At 37.7% G+C, this 21,939-nt stretch overlaps 1 protein-coding gene across 2 annotated transcripts in view; it reads right to left on the reverse strand.

The window, feature by feature from the left end:
• Positions 1–317: 317 nt before the first annotated feature.
• The window catches only part of LOC112457903 (two pore potassium channel protein sup-9), an 83,014-nt gene continuing 61,392 nt past the window's right edge, over positions 318–21,939 (reverse strand). The window contains exons 2-7 of one of the 2 annotated variants that reach the window (XM_025021217.1): positions 8,513–8,643; positions 7,614–7,984; positions 6,272–6,427; positions 5,480–5,655; positions 4,488–4,817; positions 318–4,183 (exon numbers count right to left, since the gene is read on the reverse strand). In XM_025021217.1, coding sequence (XP_024876985.1) covers positions 3,866–4,183; positions 4,488–4,817; positions 5,480–5,655; positions 6,272–6,427; positions 7,614–7,740 — 1,107 coding nt within the window. In that variant the 5' untranslated portion in view covers positions 7,741–7,984; positions 8,513–8,643 and the 3' untranslated portion in view covers positions 318–3,865. Of the gene's footprint in view, positions 4,184–4,487; positions 4,818–5,479; positions 5,656–6,271; positions 6,428–7,613; positions 8,012–8,512; positions 8,644–21,939 lie in introns of both variants that reach the window. The other variant, XM_025021216.1, reaches the window with a different exon arrangement.

A 21,939-nucleotide genomic window follows, 5' to 3' on the forward strand; every position in this document is an offset into this window, starting at 1 on the left:
AAGACTAATCTCTTCACAAAAATAGGGAAGTTGCATGTAGATGCACTATCCTATGAGTATAGTGAACTATTCGCCATGTTACTTTGCATTATTATTAATTATTCGTCGGCGTTGAAGAGTGATATATTACAACAACGAAATTCTTTTACTCAAAACAAAATCAGTTAACGTTTAAATATATGTTTTATTATCATTTTCATACTTTTTTTTTATCAAAATAATACAAGTAATGGCAATTTAAATGTACGGTCAGGAAATTATGGCACTGCGGTATAATTACAGTGACGTTATTTGGATATCTGTATCTTTTTTTTTTCTTCCTTTCGAACGTTGCATTCACAATACATCATTTCATTCTGCATTTTAGCTAAATCGGTGTGAACACATTCCATTCAATGTTTGCTGTTTCGCGAAACGTTTAGATGGATAGCCGTCGTATAGGAAACATTCTTAGCAGCGAAATCATATTATTTTAGACGTCAAACTTTCGGCAAGCACATCTCGAGAGAAATAACTTTGTAGATTATCAAGATATACTAGATCAATCACGTGATTGTGAAATATTACAAATGAAATCGTGTGTTGTTTCTATCCTTAAATTAAGTTATATATTTTGCATCCTGACGATAAGTTTTACGTCGCCTACTTAATAATTTGAGATCGAAAGCAAACGAGAAATCGTCTTTTTTTCCCAGCTAATTCTATAGCCTCGATATTATAAGCTCAATTATTTTTTTTTTTTCATAGAACGTTACAATAAATACAAAATATTATATGAAAGTGTATATATAATCCTTGTATTATCTTAAGACGCTATGACGTTCACCTGAGAATTAAAAAAATTGTATATCCGATTATTCAAAATTTTATTTACGTTACGTTGAAGACTCTAGCAAAATTCGATAATGAACTAGATAATGAACTACGGAGTTTAAGAACAAATGGGTAACGACAATCGTTTCAAACAGTCAAATTACCTGTCGTCTCGAAAAGGCTCGTGAACGTTATACTGTTATTTAGCTCAAACGAGTTGAAATGATGCGTCAAATAGGATGCGAGTAAAATAAACGTTACATCAACTATCGATTAATACAAGATGCATGGCTATTACGCGTTCACTTAGTTTATCTTCGTTAAGTTTGTCTTCTTTTATTTACTCTCCTTATCTCATAAAAATCTTGTACGACCTACGCGATCGCGTTACTTTTTTTTTGTTACTATCTATAATATATTACAGATTTAATTCGCCGTAATTAATGGTAATGAACGGGAATAAGTTCTAGCAGTTCTTATCTTCATTTTTTTTTTTTCGTAGAGTAAGATATTTGTAAGTGAAATGGTGTAACTGATAAACGGTCGACAAGTACGGCTGTTTCGTCATAATCACGTTTGTTTTCATAAAGGAAAATGTTTTTCCAAGTTTTACGTTAAGTTTAAACAAGCATCTAACACGTATACGCGTACATTATTCAGAAAATGTGAAACTACGGATAAGATCGCGCGCCGCAGCCTTTCGTTAATCTGAAATGGTCGTATGTACAGCATTATAAATTACATTTGGTCACGATGAACATCAGTTATCTTCGAATTGTTGACGTGTGATTGAAAAGTATTTGGCTTTTGGAAAATCCTGATTATGTACCGTAATGAAAACGCGTCGCATGAATGTTATGACTTAAATAACAAGACATTCCCACGAAAGAACTGCCGTACCGGTCGGCGTTTTTCCTGTGTACGTACCATCCGATCGGATAAAGAAACGTCTTCTACGTATGTCTACTCGCACACGTGCAATCCAGTATACGTCTTAAAAATATCCGAGTAGATTCTACTTCTCGATAAAAGGCAAGAGAATTGTTCCGCTCGTGTTCATCCTATAGTATGATAACGCATCTACCGGGAATACGTACTTGTCTCGTGTTTCGATGGATTGACTCTTCGTAGATAGACTATAAACGATCAAATTCGGGGGGCGGGGGAACGAATTCGCGTAAAATTTTTTTCCTCCGCGCGTACACCTGTCTTTCTGTCCGCAATCATGTCGGCGCCCGTTTGTGTATTTCAGGAGACCTACGGCAACCTACTGAACTCTAGAAATCTATGACCATCTGCGGCCATGGCCATCTCGATAATCTCGATCTGCACTTAAATAATAAATAGATGGAAAGTCGAAATTTTGGGAGATATATTTATATTATATATATATTTATATCACGTACTCGCAAACTCGCTTGATAATAATCGTGACGTATCTTACAAGTATGTATTATACACATTATATATCTCTGTAAGATCGGAACGCCTCGTGTATCGTATACCTAAAGTCGTAGTTTGCTTTCTTTTCATACTTTATATTATATACAAATTGTAAAATGTCTTCTTAATGAAAAAGTCGTGTCGGTCTGTGTATATCTCTTTCTTTGGTGTGTATTTATATTTTTCTCTCTCTCCCACGAAAACGTGAATGTAAGGTGTATACATGTGACATTCATATTTTCTTCTTTTCACGCGTTCTTACATCCTTGCACACAGACGACACTTCCATGCACACTCGCTCGCACTCACTCGCGATTTCGCTCACCGACATTCGCACCCCTTCGCATTCGATCCCTTTCGTCCTTCCCACGCGAACATTTTTCACGTGTCTTCACGAATTCCTCGGTTGCAAGATACATAATTATCCCTGCACAGCCTTTTGTACATGCATGTCTTTTCAAGGTCAGTTCACCGCGTAATCGCACCTGCGACGTGTGATTCCACATTTCTCGGTCTATTATATATTTTAAAGAGGCGGACTAGTATGAGAATATTAGAAAGCGAGCGCAAAGATTATACTGCTCATTCCAAGCCGTAGTAGATGTCTGAAATGTGACTCTAGTATATATATAGTTATATATGTACTTGAGATTCGTAGAATATGCGATTAAATTTTTATCGAGAAAAGATTAATCTCGAATTGGCGAATAAAATTGTAAATGTAAAAGGAGATGCGAGAACCTGTACTAATTTTTAGGATAGACACGTTATTCCAGTAAATATCCTTACACATGTAATATTCTTTCTCGAGGAAAATATAATTTCGGCTACGAAGGATCAAAGGTAACTCATTGTTAGTTACGGACTAAAAGTAAATCTACATCGCTGCAGAGCTATCACACATATAGAATCTCATCGCACGTCGCACTTAGTGATGCCGGCGAATGACACAGCCATTTATCTAGAGCGCCAGAACGGAAAGCTTCGTCTCGGCATCTTGAGCGCCAATTCTCGCTTTCTCACTCGTCGAAATTCTCACGCCTTACTCAATGGTGGCACAGACACATCAGAAATTCATTCATCGCACATCGAGTATTTTAATACTCTCGATTACACGAATGTGAATTAAACTCGGACGATAGCGGCGTGTCGCGAATGGAAGAATTATACATACCGCGCGGGTTCGCGCGTCGCGAAACGACAAAACGTTTTCGTTGAGGAGAAGCATCCGGCGCCGTCGTTATCCCGGTGTCACAATCCGGATTAAACAGTTCCAGCGATCCAATATCTAATCGATCCCAATCTCTCGACTATCTATACGAAATCTTACTCGCGCTCGACGAGAGTTGAACGCAAAAAAGAGAGAAAGAGAGAGAGAGAAAGAGAGAGAAAAGGAGAAAGAGAGAGAGAGAAAGAGAGAGAGAAAGAGCGAGAAAAAGAGAACTCGTGGCGGTGATGATAGCGTCTCGACGACGATTGAAATTCGTTGAAGTCGCCGGCTGCCGGGCAGAGGCACACGCTCCCCTCAGACGGACACCCGTCGCGGCTGCTCGTGGTAGTAATGCTGCTGCTCGTCGAGAAGTGTCACACTTCTCGCAGCGGAGCAACGTCAAATGCTGGCGCGATGCTGATACAGCGGGAACGACAGCAACGGGGTGAGCGGCAGCGGCCGCGAATCGCCACCCCGCACACTCGACGACGCCGACAGCTGTTGCATCGGCAGCAAGTGCGAGATCTTGCCCGGCGAGCGGCGCACCGTGAAACGCGGTCTCCGCCGTTTCCTCTGGAAGCCGCTGCAGCGGCAACTGCACACCGACGCCTCGTCGTCGAACGACATCGCGTTGCCGTGATTGCCGATCTGGCCGGACAGTATCGAGCCGTTCGCTGTTATCACGTCGCCCTCGAGACGCACCGCGCCCTGGGCCGCCTAAAGAAGCAGATGCTCGATTAATGTTCTCGTGAACAGCGCTCGTGGACGTTCATTGCAATGGAAATAGAATGTCCATTCAACAATGCTATTTTAATCTGTAGACTACTCCATTCAAAAATGCTATTTTAATCAGTGGACTACTCGTTTGACTCAGCAAGATGAAATGTACGAAGAGAGTACGAAGGTAGCACAAACCATAAGAATTTCATAAAGAAAGAAATGACAATTAGATAGTTGATACTAAATAATCGGCAAAATAATGAATGAATAAATGTATTTTAAAGATAAGGATAACTCATACCTGTAACGCTTCGGCTTCGTCTCGTCTTTCATCCTCCGTGTTCATAGTCACAAATCTCAAAACCAGCAAATTAAGCGAGGCCGCCACAATCGCCAAGCCGAAGAGAATAAATATTAGGGCAAACATCACGTATTCTGGCTTATTGTTGAGCGCGTTGTCCTTCTGCAGCGCGACCATGTCGCCGAAACCGATTGTCGTCAAGGTGATGAAGCAATAGTAAATGGAATCGAAGTAGGACCACCCCTCGTACCTGGAGAACGCGGCGGCTCCGCCGGCGATAGTCAGGCACGACAACGTCGTTACCACGCAGATGAGATTGATCTCCGAGGCCTGCAATACGTCGAGTGTTAATTTATAAGTCGAAATTGTATTACATATTTATTATACAGGTATATGTCGTAAGAAACGTCTAAAGGACAAGAACGAGTAATTTAATCTTCGATATTCGAGAAAAGAAAGTATTCCGGTACTCTCGAGGGAAATCTATCAGATTATATTATTCAATTTGAAATAGAGGAAATATACGTAGGTCTGTTACAGATTAACGTTATAATAGTTTTTATTGAAAAAGAATGAAAAAAGTGAGTTGAAATAAAATCAACATTAGTTATTAGATAATTCACGTTATAAGTTTGCCTTAATTTTATACAACTTTTACAATGAACAAAGTGAGTATTAAAATTAATTCTTATATCTATAACTTTTTAAAATTCAGTATAATCTACGTTTATTTCGCACAAGATTCTGCTTAAAATTCGAGTTTGATTCAACCGCTTGCACCTGGATTATTGCAGTTCCACTATTTGTCGCTATTTTGAACAGAAACACAATTTCATACACGTTTAATTAACTTTTATAATCTGCTGTGAGGAAATTTCTCGCCGATTTTGGTGCGGCTTATATGTATATTGTCTCGAGAATAGGACGCGACTGAATATCCCATTTGAATCGTACACGGAACATCCGACGACGAAGCACGTGGCTAAGCTTACCTGGACGTCCCTACAGTTTAGAAGCGTCTTTACGCCCCGTATTACGACAGACGAGAACTTATTCAAACGTTCTCCTATACTCTGGAACATTACGAGTCCTAATGGGATACCGATGATCGCGTAGCACATCGTGAACAATTTGCCGTATATGGTGTTCGGCGTCGAGTGTCCGTAACCTGAAATATAAATAAAACGTAGAACAAACTTTAAAGGTTCTTCAGCTTTTCCGCACAATCGACGGAAAATGACACCCGGATCGTAAATGTAATCGCGACGTTTCGTGCGAAACCGCAAAACTTCACACAATGTGAGCCCGCGTATCCTATCACGATGAAAACGGCTAAATCGATTAAAACCCATTGACTGACGAATATATCTGACGATCCATTCGTGCGTTGCTTCAACAATCACTTTCGGCTTCAAAATCACCGATCAATTACCGAAAAGCTCGTAGAATCAAAAAATTACCTTTTTTTTTTATTAAAAAATAAACTTGATATACGCTCAAAATAATGTAGAAAAATTTCGAATGTAAAATAATTTTTTGTTCTTCCTATATACAAAAAAAAATTGGCACTCTTTTTAACACTCACAAAGAGGAAAGAGATCCGAATTGCGAATCAAACTTGCATTTTCCAAACTGTCGCATTTGGGTGTCTGCCAAACGGGTTATCGAGCAGGTTTTCGATGCAAATGAATAGTATAACGCAACGGTAGTTACGCGTAATAAACTCGATTTGAACAGCCGACGGTATTCGGGGCCACGGGGGGGTAACTTTGCAACATATCTACCTATCGTGGTGAGGACCGTTGTGGCGTAATAAAACGCGCCGGCGAACTTCCACTGTTGGCCAGCTTTGTGAGGTTCCGTCTTCAGCACCACTGTTTCCATGATCTTGAAGTCGTCCTCGCTTATATTGTATTTTTTTATGACCATTTTCTCAACGTCTGCGAACAAAACGAGCGCGATAATTAGATTGACGCGTATCTCACGATACAGTACGAATGATGCGCAAACTATTATTTATTTTTTATTGTTGAGAGAGAGAGAGAGAGAGAGAGAGAGAGAGAGAGAGAGAAAGAGAGAAAGAGAAATGAATATATCACGGAGCTAAATAAAATGACTAATGACCTCTGAACTTTTCAGAGTGTGCTTTGAAAGCGTCTGTCGGAACAGATGCCTCGCACATCTGGGTAACGATAACTCGATGAAAATTACGTGTCAGGTACGCGCAGAATTGTTCTTCCCACGAATAAAAGCTGCGGCTCGTCTTTGTAAAGAAAAAAAAAAAGAAACAGGGCAATACGCGAATCGCTACTTCATTCTACTGATACCAGGTTTTATATAAGGCTCGCGGGAAACGGTATTTATCAAGCGTTTTCGAGCCATCAGCGAGACAATAGTCGCGACGATGTAAGATCGTTCGTTCCCCTTTGACGAAAGTGCAACGACATTCTTCTATTGGGGTTGCCTCTCTGCATAACGTACACCCTGTCTCGCACAAGTACCGCCGTCGCCGCACACACGATTGCACTCTCACTTAATGCCTCTCATTCGTACATAGCGTTCGTTGTTCGCTATACGGCTAAGTAATCTACGCGAATGGCAGTAAAGGGGCTTGAGGAAACCCCAGACAACACAAATGCCTAGAAACGTCGTAGGAACGTTTATATAAGAGACACTTCACGCCTCCGATGATCTTTCGAAGTTCTCAAACGTCACTTGGACTTTTCACTTAAGGCTTTATCCATTCAATAAAAGTTCTGTTAAAGTCAGATTAAGAGAGAAAGGAGCAATTGTTATATATATATATATATATATATATATATATATATGTATATCATTGCATAAAAAACCGAAGTGTGATAGAATTGTGTAAAATAAAACACATAAAACTGAGAAACTTTACAACGTATCTTTTCTCTTTTGTTCTCTTTTCATTTTTGAAAAAATTAGAGTTTTAAATTAATTCCATAGCACGTCATATTCTTATTTATCATATTTTTCCAAACGTGATTAAAAGTTGATAAAATTAATTACTCGAGTCAGTTAAAAACTGTGAAAATCCAGTCATTTTAACATTCCGCATGTATCTCGAAATATTTGCAAAGTAAGAGCGGCTTGATTACTTACCATCTAACGCTTCTTTGCGTAATTTCTCCGTCTCGGACTCGAGCACGTCGAAGATTGCAGCACCGACGAGGAGATAGGTAAGCGTGAAGACGATTAATGATAAAGTCCGGACGTTTTGCTTCTTCATTCTCTAGTGAGCCACATGCTCACTAGCAGGGCCCCGGCCCTAATTACTTGCATCGCTCAGTGAGATACGATTTGGGTTGCCGGGCCCATGACGACCCCCTTCTCTCTTCTCCTTCCAAAGTGATACTTGACGGGGGCCCCTCTCTTCCTTACCGAACGCTACAGACTTGGCACGCGGTCCCTTGTCTTCAGGATATCTGCTTCCTTGCCGTAGCAATCGTGCAGCCGTTTTCGTTCATCTGAAACTGTCGCGTCTCCTTGTCCTATCAAAGCTAAAACAGGCATCGTGCAAAAAAAAACGTTATCGCTCTGATATACAACGATTTATTAATAAAAGTCAGATCGACAATAAATTCCTGATAAAATAAGAAATGAGAAACCGAGATGTGCGCGGTAATTGGAGCACCGAATCGATTTCATGGCAGCCAAAAGCGAGCCAATGATACGGACGAAATTTACGAATCTGCTCCAGCAATGGTTCGCGTTATTTTTAAAGATGTGGGTCACTTAAGAATGAGCCGCGAAGATTGAAATCGATTTCATTGAACACTTTTTCCCTCACCCCGAGTTTGTTCTTTTGGAATCGCTTTCCCAGCTTGAAATTCAGATGCCCGACGAAAAGGTATAATCGTTCTAAGCGGTCAAGCGAGAGAGATGACCGGTTTTAAGACTTCCCCTTTTCCTCATTGACGTAGTGAGACGAATCAATTTCCCCGATGGGGATCGGACCGAGCAAAAAATATGCTGATTTAGGGGGAAAAAATTTAGCTCACCTGCAACCTGTTCCGGGTTCTCCTTTAGGTACGACGAAGAGTTGAGCAGAATGATATGGCAGTGCTTTCGCTGCTCCCACTGCCACGTTCCCTCCATTCCTCAGCTTAGCAACACACGCTTTCAGAGCTGACTAAACAAAAAAAGATGAAATTCTGATGAATGACGAGGCACATTTCGCCGGAAAATTGATTTCTGATAATACATTCGAGGAACATTGCCGGAATTTATTTCGCCAATATTTGCGATATTATTTTTCACTTGAGATTCTATTCTAATATTAAATTTCTTTTTCGTCGAAAAAAAAGCATTGGAATTAAACGCAAAAATTTAGAGCATGACAAAAATATGGAAAGCATATATATGACATACATATAAAATATTTAATATAATTAGGAAGATTAGAAAAATATAAAAATGTCCAAAAAAAGCAAAATGAAAATTATCGTAAGTACCAAAACTACATGTCGGTGGTCGATGAGAAAATGATTGGACAAACGATTAGATTTGTTTTGGATGTGGATTAAAGTGGATTTGGGATGTAAGAGTTTCAGACTGGCTTTTATCGGGATTAATTAACCGATCCAATTGAACTCTTTGTTATCCTTTAACTTGCTAATTGCTTTCGGCTAAGCGTTATTTGAAGAAACAAATGTGTAAAATCTGTGTTAAGATTAAGAAATTTTAATAAGAATAGTACCCTTATGGTGTAAAATAATCGCTGATGATATACATTATTATTGCAGGATATTCAGCAAGTCTCTGATTCACGTATATTTACATTGAATATATTCTCCTTATTAAATACATATGATTCTACGATTAGATAGCCATACAGTAGAACAATTTACACTACGAACACGAGCGATGTTTCCCATCAAAGATTACAACCTGCGGTAATTTTGGTGAGTTCAGTTGCGCGTTTATTCATGAAACTGGAAACATGGATCAGCGAAATATATTCACCTGCATTCGTAACATTCAAAATTCAACTCATTGGATTTGTGTCAATTTTAGTTGTTGATTTCCACTAATATCCTCCATTTGATACTATTCTGAATCACGATAAACCTCCTTTCACATACATGTCCCGTGTTTTATAAAAGTTCGTCTTATGCATATAATTTTCAAAAATAAAAAGAAAAAATGAGTTATTTTGTACATTAAATATATAAAATATTCCAAATTCTCACTGCGTTTTTAGGGCAAGCTTTCACACATACACGTCTACAATAAATATTGAATCCATCACAATACAAAAATTTGATCAAAAATAAAATTTAAATAATAAAGTTATTTAGTTAATCGGAAGAATAATTAATGAATCAATTCTCTCAGATTTATAACGTGACGTAACAGAGGTTTAATAAAAATTGGGTAAAAATAAAGAGACACAAAAAAAGAAAAAATGAAGGAAAAATTTCGCAAGCGAGTAAAGAACCTAATAAAAAAATTTGAGATAACTCATTATTCATCCAATTCGAGATCAGTTCTAATAATTCCATAAGCAACGAGAGTCTAACAACGTCAAATCAAATCCTCTCAAATCCCCCTCTTCTCTCCTTCTCTTTCTCTCCTTCTCGTAGTTTAAATTAATGTTTGTGCGGTAGTCGGTTAGAGATTGGCGGACTGTATTTTATTGAATTTATGACAAATTGCTTCCGAAATTCCCATCCGTTATGCGAACAACATTGTGAAGCGAGGAGGGAGAAAAGGGGAGAGAAGGAGAAAACCGTCTTCGCACACTTAACCCGTGAAAGAAGAGATCGCAGAAATCCCTTCGTGAATCAAGGTAACGACCGCGATTAGAATCGCGGTGATTTCTTTCACAAGGGGGAGAATCTGGTAAATACATTTAAACCTGATACACGCGACATTTAGCGCCGATAATAATCGATGAATGTACAAATCTGACACTTCAAAGAGAATGTTCTAATCCGCGCGTTCGCATCTAATCGAATTTTTCCGTTCTAGTTGATGTCAAATAGAAAACAGGCTAGATCAAGCCCGTTAGATTAATTGCGTAAGTCATTTCTTGCGAGGAGAAAAAAGATAAAGATTAAATATATTAATTCATTATTATTTCGATTATATCAATTTAATCGCTTCTAACACGATATTCAGTGTTACATTCAAAAAATTAGGTACTGTGCAGGCATATACGTAGTACCTTGTAGTATTTTGTCATCCTTTCTCATGTGTATTATAGAGAATAAAAAGAATAAAAAAAACAAAGCTTCCTCTATGAAGAAGCAAAATATATATATTTGTCATAAATTTGAAATTGCTTTCATATTTTTGCCCTAAGCACGAAATTTTAGTACATCGTAATTCTTAGTCAGAAGCGGATAAATTCCTTGGAGGGTGGAACGTCCCTTTCAGAGACGCGGACCGTCCTGACGGATGTTTTAAAGGGTGCGCAAGGATGATTGATGATCTCATGTCTGCGCGATTTTTGTTACTTATCAATGTAAGGAAAACAAGGACACGCATTTCTCGCGCCGGGAGAATATATATCCCATATCCATAGCCCAGCCGAGAAGGTCAAGGACCCGTCAATTTAGGGGAAGACACGTCGCAATTCTGCGCTATCCAGGCATTATCTCGCGATAGGATCTTCATTGTTATACCCTTGGATAGGTCACGAGTTTAATAACACACAAGTTAGATACAGTACCGTTCGCGATGCTCCCTAATATCGATTATTGTGCGCGCGATTCTGTAAAGGGTTGTTGCGATAACGGCTTATTTGCTCCACTGAATCAACGGGAACAATAAGCCATAGTAGAGACAAGTAAAGGACGATATATCCGATCGCCCACGCGGCTCTTCCCCGAAGACAAAGAATTTTCCTAGAAGTCTACTGAGCGACAAATCGGTTTCTCATCACCGTCAACGATTTCGAATTTGCTTAATATGAGAAATTCTAGAAATCTTGTTACGCAACGACAAAGAGACCGACCGATCTGTTTTAGATACACTCGACACTCGGACCTTGAAATTGAGTTTTAATACTGAATAATATACGACTTTTTACACTATATTATACTCGCTGTTAAATTATTTCCAACATAAAAATGATATAAAATAATATCAAAGCTAATACAATTTAAAATTGAATTAAAACACAAATTGAAATTAGAATTCTGATAAAAACCAAACTAAATGTTTCGCCTCTGCACCTGCTACGTCTATTAAATCCTGTGAAATTCTGTTTGAAAGAACATGGGAATGTGTTATGAGCTTTTTGCGCTGATAAAGTTTTTGCAACTTGCAACAAACTCCGTGCAATCCATATACTTCTAAGGCAAAAAGTTCGATGGATATCTGTGAATATCTTGTTTGAACATCAATTAAGTACCATTCTAATTGATTAGAAAATTATCACATGTAGTAATAATCAAAATATCATTTACAGAGATAATAACATAGAAAAAATATTACAGACAATCAAGAGATAAAAATATATATCAATAAAATATATAAATAATCTTATACAAAAAATATATACAGATTAACGGTTTTATAAATTTGCTAAAAATGTTAAAAAAAATGTAAGTCAAAAGACCATCATGATCTTAAGTTAACTTTGTCCCCGCTTATAAATGTCCTCACGGAAAAATAATATGTCGCTATGAATAACGTACATCCCCTCTGAACTTCGCGTCCCCTCATTTATTCTCGCGAGTAAGCTCTAGCTAGGAAATTAGGTATCAGTAAACGGACGAATCGACAGCGTGCGTCCTGTAAATAATCGCGAACCCAATCGAAATATATATATCGGCGGATTACAAGGGTCGGTCGTATTTTACTTACGTTATACATTACGCGCAAAGTTACGGCGAGAGAAATCATCTCGCTGCCGCGAGCGCCGTGGGAATCCGACGACTTCGGACAAATGATCGCGTCATGTTTATCCTCATACGAAATCGCGAAGCTCGCGTGCGGTTACCTCTCCCACGGGTATTGCGTCATACGACGTTACGGTTGTCTCTGAAGGGGTGTTTTCGCGACCGGTCGTCTCGCAAATCAAATTTTCATATCAGGTACAAAACGTATTTACGGAATGCTTTGGACCTTGTACAACGATATTTTCGTCACGCATGATAAGATTGGAATTTATGATGATCAATGTATTTGGTACAACACATACAGCTTCCATTTGTTCGAGAAAGGATTTTTAATCTTGAGGTACTAAAAACAGTGTTCTCGTTCTTTCCAATAATTCTCGGTTCGCTCTTTATATGGATCATTCTCCGTGACCTATCAATATATAAAACGAGAAAGCTTTTGATAATGAGAAACGTAAAATTACAACGTAAATTACAAAAGCCAAAGTAATCAACCTGATATATATAGCATAACGTGTTACGTATGTACATGAAATATGCGATAGAATTAGAGTGCGCGCAATCCTTGCTCGTGCAATTGCAATTCCTTGAAATTCCAAGAAATTGTGGCAGGACTGCCCGGTGTAATATCGAAATTGCACGTGCAATGGGGTTGTAGCAATCGATTGCACGGAAATAGAAGGCCGCTCTAATTCGTACGATTCTCGCGAGCGCAACATCCGGTTCTTCCGATAACTTTTAGTCCTCACAGATGTTACTAATAGTAGACTCTGTACCTTGGTGTTCAATATTGGGATACATCGATTAGCGAAACCCACGCGGTATATGCATAATTAATCGAATTATCAATCAAAGTCTCCATTATCGTCGAAATGTATTAACGGTATGGATATTAAAGCTGAATTAAAATTATTGCATTTTCCTGTGAGAGCAAACCAGAACAAATCTCGTGTGTGTATCTCGTAATGCAATAATTTTCAAGTGTCATTAAATTGTTAATTAATTATTTTAAAAATTCATTACAGCTACAAAGGTATAAAAAGTACAAAAGTACTGTTACACGGCTCGCTATAGTTAGCGTATCAAATGATCGGCGACGAATATGAATATAATCGTAGAATATCATGTTGTTCAGACGCAAATGAGTGGAATATGTTTTAAATCTCTTTTATATTTCATAAAAAAATAAAAAAGTTTGCAACATATGTACATATTACATTTGCAAATGATACTAATACGATATACGGTACTATAATAATGCAGGGAATACATGAAATATTATCTCTGTTTGCTCTCTCGCGTAAAATACGAGCGTCCGAGAGGATGAGCCGATATCTCCGATCTCATCTCGCAGATATGCGCCCATCGTGCATTTCGTGGCGGGCGAATGCTAGAGTCATTTCCCTTGAGTTGCGTAGCGCGAGTGGCGGGCTATTCCGCCGACATTATCGGCATTATGTTCCTCGATGGCCACAAAACTTGCGCGGAACTTCCGTAATGAAAGGAGACCAAAGAAGACGAAACTCCCGGCACACTCCGCCGTTGATCCTTCCTGCTCTTCGCCACCTAAGCGGCCACGCACTGGCGCTTTCGTAAGGACGAAAATACAACCTTACTCGCGCGCTCCTTCCCGATTCAATTACATTAGAGGACATCCGGGGATGTCTTCTCCCCTTTCTACCTTTCTTCTCCCCTATCTACCCGGATGATGTTCCGGGTTCCGGCTCACCTTCGCCGACATGTTACAGCCGCCCGGCCCTTTTTCGCCACTTTTTTTCCTCCCCTCCCTACGACGCTGCCTTTTAAAGTGCCGCGCAAACCCACGATAAAGTCGACGAGTTTCATAAATAAATACATTCTGCTACAATATGCTCGCTAGTACCTTTCAATAAACTTTTAGTATTCAGCTTATGTCGTCTCGAAAGGAAATACATTCAATGATTAAATGTCGTAGGTGCCCAACTTACAATTTGTGATATTTGATTGACGCAAAATCATACTTGCAAAATCTATATTTTTCTCGTTCGAATGAAATATTAGAGATGGCAAGAGAGTTATCAATTGTATACATATTGATTATATATATGACACGCTTTCAATCTTCGTTTGACAGCATTTCTCTCTTAAGAGAAATAATGTCGGATTAAAATCGCTTTCTACTACTGCGAATGATACAAGTTGATTTGCAACAGTTCTTCGATTCATCCCCTTCTATACTATTCTCTTTCGCAAAATCACCCAATTTCATAATAATTCAAGTTATATTGAAATTTTAATGCAATATAAAGTAAACTGCTTATAAAAACAATTTATTAAAACATAAAATTATAATTTCAATTATCTTATTATACAACCCTTTTATCTCGAGAAATATTTTCAGGCTTAAGCTCCCTCAAATACCCGTGGCATTATCAATACAAAGAAGCACAGGGTTGAATCTCTATAATTAAACAGCCTGACTACAAAAAGCACGCACAGCACGTCGCGTCGTTTAAACGCTTGGAAATTCCACGCGTCATCCGACGCGACTACACGTACAGTCTTTTTGTCGTCGAAAAGCAGGCATAATTTCGAGAAAGGGGTTAGTAACCCCTATACGTTTGCCACGATGGTGGGAGGCACTTCGGCTCTTTTCAGATCGACTGGACCAGTCGAATGATTAATTGAGAGACACTGAAAAAAGAACTTTCATCCATCTTTCGTTCCCTTATCCATCCCCATTCTCCCGTCTGTCTCTCTCCCTTTCCCTTTCTCTTTTTCTCGTCCCTCTGCTTGTCTCTCGTACGTTGCCCCACGTTTGTTCAAGGACGCGCGTGGTCATCGGATAACCAGCAAAGAACAAAAGTGCCGTGGGATGGATAGACGGATTTATCGTGGGGTATCATTCGCAGGGTGCGCTTGACAAATTTTGGATTCCCTTAACTATTCGAGAGTTCATTCTCCCGTTTCTTTTCCTACCCACACTCTGTGGCCGTTCTCCACCGACATTTCTCATCCGCCGGTGATGGATAGCCATGGTATAAGAAAATGAAAAAAAAACCGTCTTTGATTTATCGCTAACCAATCATCTCTATCTTCGGAAGAAGCGTGCATACGCGGCGCGAGTAATTGAGCTCCGAAGCGCTGTTCTCAAATTATCCCGTTGCATGCAAAACACGCGCTGGGAACTCAAAAGGATAATGTGTAATCGCGCGTACATTAATTATCGCCCGCAGCCTCGAAATTGCTTCCGGTAATATTCTGATATATTAGCGCAAGAAGCTACCGGTATGAAGATTTAGATTTAGAGGACGCGAGAAATATTGTTGCTTGTACGTTGTTAATCATTTGATCTGCATTAATTTCGAAACTTAATTTCAATCCTTTGCAAACGATCCTTAGCGGAACAAAAAGAAATGGAAAAAACGACGCGATTCTTGTCTTGTTAAAAAAAGCAATGCATTAATTTAATGAAATAGTACTATTTTTTTCGAGCATAATGCATTAACGTTTTTACGATGAAATCCTTTAGAAAGTTGCCATCATTAGTAAAAGAGGATAAAGCGCAAACGAGATCACTGGAACGATCAAGGCTATTACTTTATCGTATTTAGTACAAGTGGTCGTATCAACTAGCTCGCTTACCGCTATCTTTATCAAAGGCTTTGAGCGACAAAATTTTGTGAGAGAAAATGTTCGTCGAATTTCACAATATTCTCGCCTAATCACAAGTACTTACGTGTTCAAATGTGAGCAATTTATATTTTTGCATGTTAAACGTTGTCCAATTAGTACGTTCAGAATTCTATTTTTTTTTCTTATCAATTGAAATTATTCATCGAAAACGATAATATTGATATGTACCAAATACTTTTCAAAATATTTTTTCACTATAGTTTTTAATGACAAAAAATCGCTCGCTTTGGTCGGGCCTGGAAACGAGAATTTAATTACTCGGAATGCATCTCTGAAAACAGTCGCTGAAAAAGTGCATTTAAAGCCTGGCACCGCCCAATCCTCGTTTCCCGCGAGATAGTCCATTAATTAGTGAAAGAAAGGAACATTTTCGCGGCCGTGATATTTCGTCAGCTTAATAGCCTGGACACGGTCTCTGGCATCACCCTATCTCTCATTCAAATGCCTACACACAAAGCGCCAATTTAGCGTTTTCAAAATTTATATGTGTGTATTGTTTGTGTTATGTAGAAAATAATATTTTAACATATAAAAGCGGAATATATTTTCTAAAACAGATATTTCCACCATTAAAACGTACAAAGCTACTTTTGCAAAAAACTAAATCTAAAATATTTGATAAACCTTGTAAATTTAAAAAATTCTTGAACAGATACGATAAAATGCGAGATAAAATGACCCAAAGAATATACACCTATAGTTTTATTACACTTCGTCGAATTATTGTACAAAAAAAAAGATTTATTTCTATTCGCACAGACAACAAATTATTTCTTCGCGGACTTATTCCACTTCCGAGAATAAAATTCACTTCTGGACTATCCATTTGCCCGCGTTATCCACAGTTCATAGCACCGAGTTCTCTCGTGATTTTTGCTATGTATGTCTACTCTGATTTCAACTACCGCTCTCTCGGCACGTCCATCCTTCGCTGTTGACCATTCTGTCCTGCTGTTGACCGCTATTCTAACTGTCGAGCGACATGACCAACTTCTGTACGTCCGAGTGTATGTCTGTGGCACGTTGGTATAGCTACTTATTAATGGAAAGACTTGTTGCTCCGTCACGACACTACAATTGCAGTTCCATTGTAGTTTACGCAGCTGTCTCTCTCTCTCCGATTTCGAAAGGGATTGTATAGTTCTTACGCGTTAAAACAGATAGCGAATCGAGATAAATAATACCTAGCACAATTAACTTAACTTGTTATATACATTCCACTTTAATGAAGCATGTTGTCGAAATAGTAAGATATACATATAATCTTAAAGCTTTTTAAGCCCCATATGGACGATGGAGAGATAAGAATATGTTTGCGATCTAAATAAGATTACGATAATATATCTACATAAACATAATACATAAATTAATAATAATTAATAATAAATATAAATGACAGAATCTATTAAAAAATGTTCTATAAATTCTTAATCCAACGTGTTCGTGAGTTTCAATCTTATATTACATTCTATATATACTTAGTAGGTTTAATTCAATTCCAAAGGAAAAACAAACAACCGAGTGTCGTTTCTTTCCGCTTGAGTGTTCCTCTCGACTGAAACCGTCTGCCGGTGTCAGTACATTTTACGTACGTTGGTTGCAACAGAGCCAAATGTATTTTTCATGAAGCCGCAATAAAACTTGCAGCGACGAAAGCCAATAACAGTAAACCGGCGGCTCGTGTAAGGCATATATTCGTATACTCTCCCGCATAGTAAACCGTTCCACCGCGTACTTTTCGTTACGAGGTGTGGAAAACTGGCGAATTATCTACATACGTTTAACTTATTAATGTACTTTAATTAATTAGCAAAAAACAATTGGGACATATTCTTGCTCCGACAGACAACAAGTTGCGTGTCTAGAGAAGTCGCGTTTATGACATGACTAACGTTAACAACGTTAACGACGTACGCGCGTTTCGTTTTTCATTATCTTAAAATATACCCCATTGTTGCGGGTAATTAATATCTCGTCTGTTATCATCCACTTAATAACTCTGTTTAATGAGCGGAATATTATTCATAACTAAACTAAACGTTGCTCAGTAAAACGTGTAAAAAACTATAGAGCAGTATCTTTAAACAAGAATGCATTCTTCATCAAAAGTTTAAACTAAAATATTTAGAAGATGTCTAGTATAATTTAAAAAGATTAAATTATTTCACGCTAAAAATTTAAAAGATCTGAAGAATTAATCTTCGAGCTTATAAACTGCATAGTAAAATCTCACTTCTCACGTAATCTCCAGCGAGTATATTTTGATTTTAAAATCTTGTTACACGAAGATATGTAATAAATTAATAAGTAGCAACACACACACACACACATACAAATTATATTCTTTAATCGTGACTTTGCCAAAAGAACATCAAATATGCGTTGGACGTATAATCGTATTATCACATTTTTTCTTAATTTTAGAATTATACAGAATCATGTTTCGCATAATTCAAACTTCGTCGTAAGGTATAAAAAAAGAAAAACTCGTTTAATGCCATTTCTATTTCTATTCCATTTGCTAATTTATTATCCGATGTGCAGATCGCGAGATGTAATTTAAAATAATTTAATTCAAGATCTTCATAATCTCGTAACATCTTGGTAACTATTCGAACACGATGTTTTATGATGTGATAAGGAGAACGAGAGAAAGAGAAAAATGAATCGACATAAATGAGACTTTTTGCTGATGACAGAAGCAAGGAGATTTTTCGGGTGCGAGCAGAACCAGTGGTGGGCGAAAGATATGATGCGGGATAATTGGAAATGATCCATCGACCGACCTGGCAGTGGCAGTACGGCATTAATTTAAAATGGAACTGATCTGAATTATTTCCGTTCTATTACCACGAGCATAATTGCGAGGCCGTTAAACAAAGATTCAGACGAGCCGTAGTTAATCTTGTCATCACAATGTACATCACACAGGAATCTGTATCTATTACCAAAATCTTTCGGAATTAATCTCGGAATCTGGAAAATACCGGCCTTATCTTAAGATTGATGAATTTCCACGAAGATACAGAGCTACGAAAATCCAGATGGATTGGTATAAGCCGCCACGATCTTATTATCTTGGAATAACATCGTGCGACGAAAGATCATTTTCGGTGAACGTAACTCGGTAACGTGAGTTTACATTAGATATCTATGAAATACACCTATATTAAAACTGTATTATCAAGTTATATCTCATATTTAATTATTAAAAACATTTAATTTCGACATTCATGTATGTACATTACGATCATTAAACGATATACAAAAACAATTCCTTAAGTATTTTCATTGCCACGTTTAGCGTTAAATGCAGCAGTCTGATTTTAGTCTCTTGCTTTTATTGCGGCTACCCTTATATTAGGCAAATAAGATTCTTAACTAAACAGCCCAATTTGCCGTTAAATATATGCAGAGATTACGTGCCTTACATATGCATTAGCGCGTTTTTTCGCGTCGTTAAAAAAGTCCTCGTCGGAGTAGATATTGTTTCGTCGGTCACGTCGAAGCGATAATGGGCTAATGGCTCATGTTGCATAATCATCAGGAAAGTTTAACGTCAAGCGCCGAGGCGTGAGAACGAGACGATCGAGACGGTGGTATGGAAATGCCGTGGAAAGTGTACGTTTGGTTGAAAATACCGAAAACAAATTCTCAAGGATGACGTTAAAAACACTTTTTCGCCGATTTTTTCCTCTCTCCCGCGGCAAATTCGAAGAAATCTAAATGTATGTAACGTTCTGAAATTGTCATATATATATCGCATTTCAAACGTGGATTTCCTTACGAATGTGCACGATCGATTTTTGCTCAGCGAACACGTGACGCAAGTGACCTAATTACGGAGATACTTAACATTAAAAATTAGCCTGGAAATGTATACGTTGAAGTGCATAGCGTTTTGAGCCCTGATTTCTTCCACAAGCGAAAAATCTCATCTAAAGAGAAGAGTTTCTCGCATATAAGTTTACTTAAAATCTTTTCGCAGTTTATTCTCTTTTTATTAGAATAAGGTTACTCAAATTTAAGTAAAAAATAAAATAACATCATAGTAGATACATTTGTGAAATTAAATTTCGTCAAAAACTATATATATATATTTTTTTTGTGTCCCTGAAAGATATAATGTCCCAATATTAAAATAACTGTCACTTTTCTTTGGCCATCTAGCGTTTATCAAGTATATATGTCGCAAATAAGTTTAATATATATATATATATATATATATATATATATATATATATATATATATATAATCAAACTTATATATATCTATATATATATCAAACTTATTTATGTGCGAGAAACTTTTCTCTTTAGATGAGATTTTTCGTCAAAAACTACATACATCTTTAATAGTTTATGTTTCAAAAGATATTAATGTTTCGATATTAAATTAATCATTTTTCTCTATCTAGCGTTTAGATATCGTACGTGATACACATACACACACAAACGTGCGTACATATATATATATCTCAAATCGATCACAGAGGTGAAGGAATGATGTGACAGAAGAACAGGCGCCTTGGCGCCCTTCTTAGAGTTTCCCCCAGACAACAACGACCGAATATAGCTTCGCTGATATGGAAGCTAATGAACCAATTACACGTAATAGGACCGCCGCCTTCGAGGAACGATTGTCTCGGCTTTCTCGGTTGCTTCAAGGACTCTCGCTATGCAAACAATGGCCTCGACAAGGAACGTTGCAACGGCCTGCACTCGATCGGTATCGAATCGCGCTTTTAATTGGTGTCGAGTACTGCTCGCGGAGTAAAAAGGCGGAGTTTCCTATACGCGACGCATGACGATATTATAAATTAATTAAGCGCGTGTTTTAAAAATTAATTGGAATGGAATAATTGGAAAAGTACATTGAAAACTTCGAGTCGGAATCAAGACGGAATAAAAGCGTAAATTAATTATCATGCTAAATTTGGGATGTTATTGTTTTTTATATATAATAGAGAGTAGAAAATCTCCAAAGAATAAGATGCTACATTTTTACAGTTACAGAAGAAATTTCCAAAAGAAAAATGTCGGTAAACGTAGAGATGAGATAAGTCATCATAGGTTATTCATTAAAAAGATTTACTTATTATAAGTTACTTATTAAGTCGTCGTTTAACGAATAAAAATTCTAAATTTTACAAAGTTAATACCAGTATTGACTTTTAAATAAGATCAAACTATGTCATCAATTCTTCATCAAGTTAATTAAAATTTTCTGACAATATAGTACAACAAAATTATTTTGAAAAATTAAGCAAAACTATGGAAAGTATATATATAATCCTATAGTTATCAATATTTATTTAGTCTTATCAGTATATCTTAATATCTCTTCCTATTATCTCAGCTAAGTCCACATAATCTTTGTAAGCTATACAGTTTATTTACTCGGAATTTCGAATCTAAAATGCATGCGTACTTTCATTTGGAAATTTGACCTAATTATTGCTCACAATAAATTGCTGCCGAGCTGAGGTAATGCCTACAGAACGGATTAATCCAAGGCCGTAGCAATATTCTTAACGCTCAGTAAATCGGATCTCGTGATGGAAAATTCGTGTCCCAGAGTATCCGCCGTCACTCGTCACTCACGATCCTTACGTTAATTGCTAGTGGAGGCTCGCTTGAATTCTATGAATTGAGCCTCACCGGCTTCTTTCCCAAAGAACCCCAATATATAGCTTTCGCAATTCGTGATGATTCCTTTTTAAACTCAGTCGGCACGTCGCGGCATTAGTTAGTACTTATACCGTAGATGGGAAAAATTCGCTGATCGAGGGAAAAGAATTTTAAGAGCTCGTCGCAGGTAAAACGGAAAATGGAATAAATTATACAGCCAATAACGGGAAAAAAGTTCCGACGGCTTTTTCTCTCTCACCCTCGCACCCCCC

The sequence above is a fragment of the Temnothorax curvispinosus genome, unplaced genomic scaffold, assembly GCF_003070985.1.
Source record: "Temnothorax curvispinosus isolate PA1 unplaced genomic scaffold, ASM307098v1 QBEX01008409.1, whole genome shotgun sequence".
NCBI classification, from domain to species: domain Eukaryota; kingdom Metazoa; phylum Arthropoda; class Insecta; order Hymenoptera; family Formicidae; genus Temnothorax; species Temnothorax curvispinosus.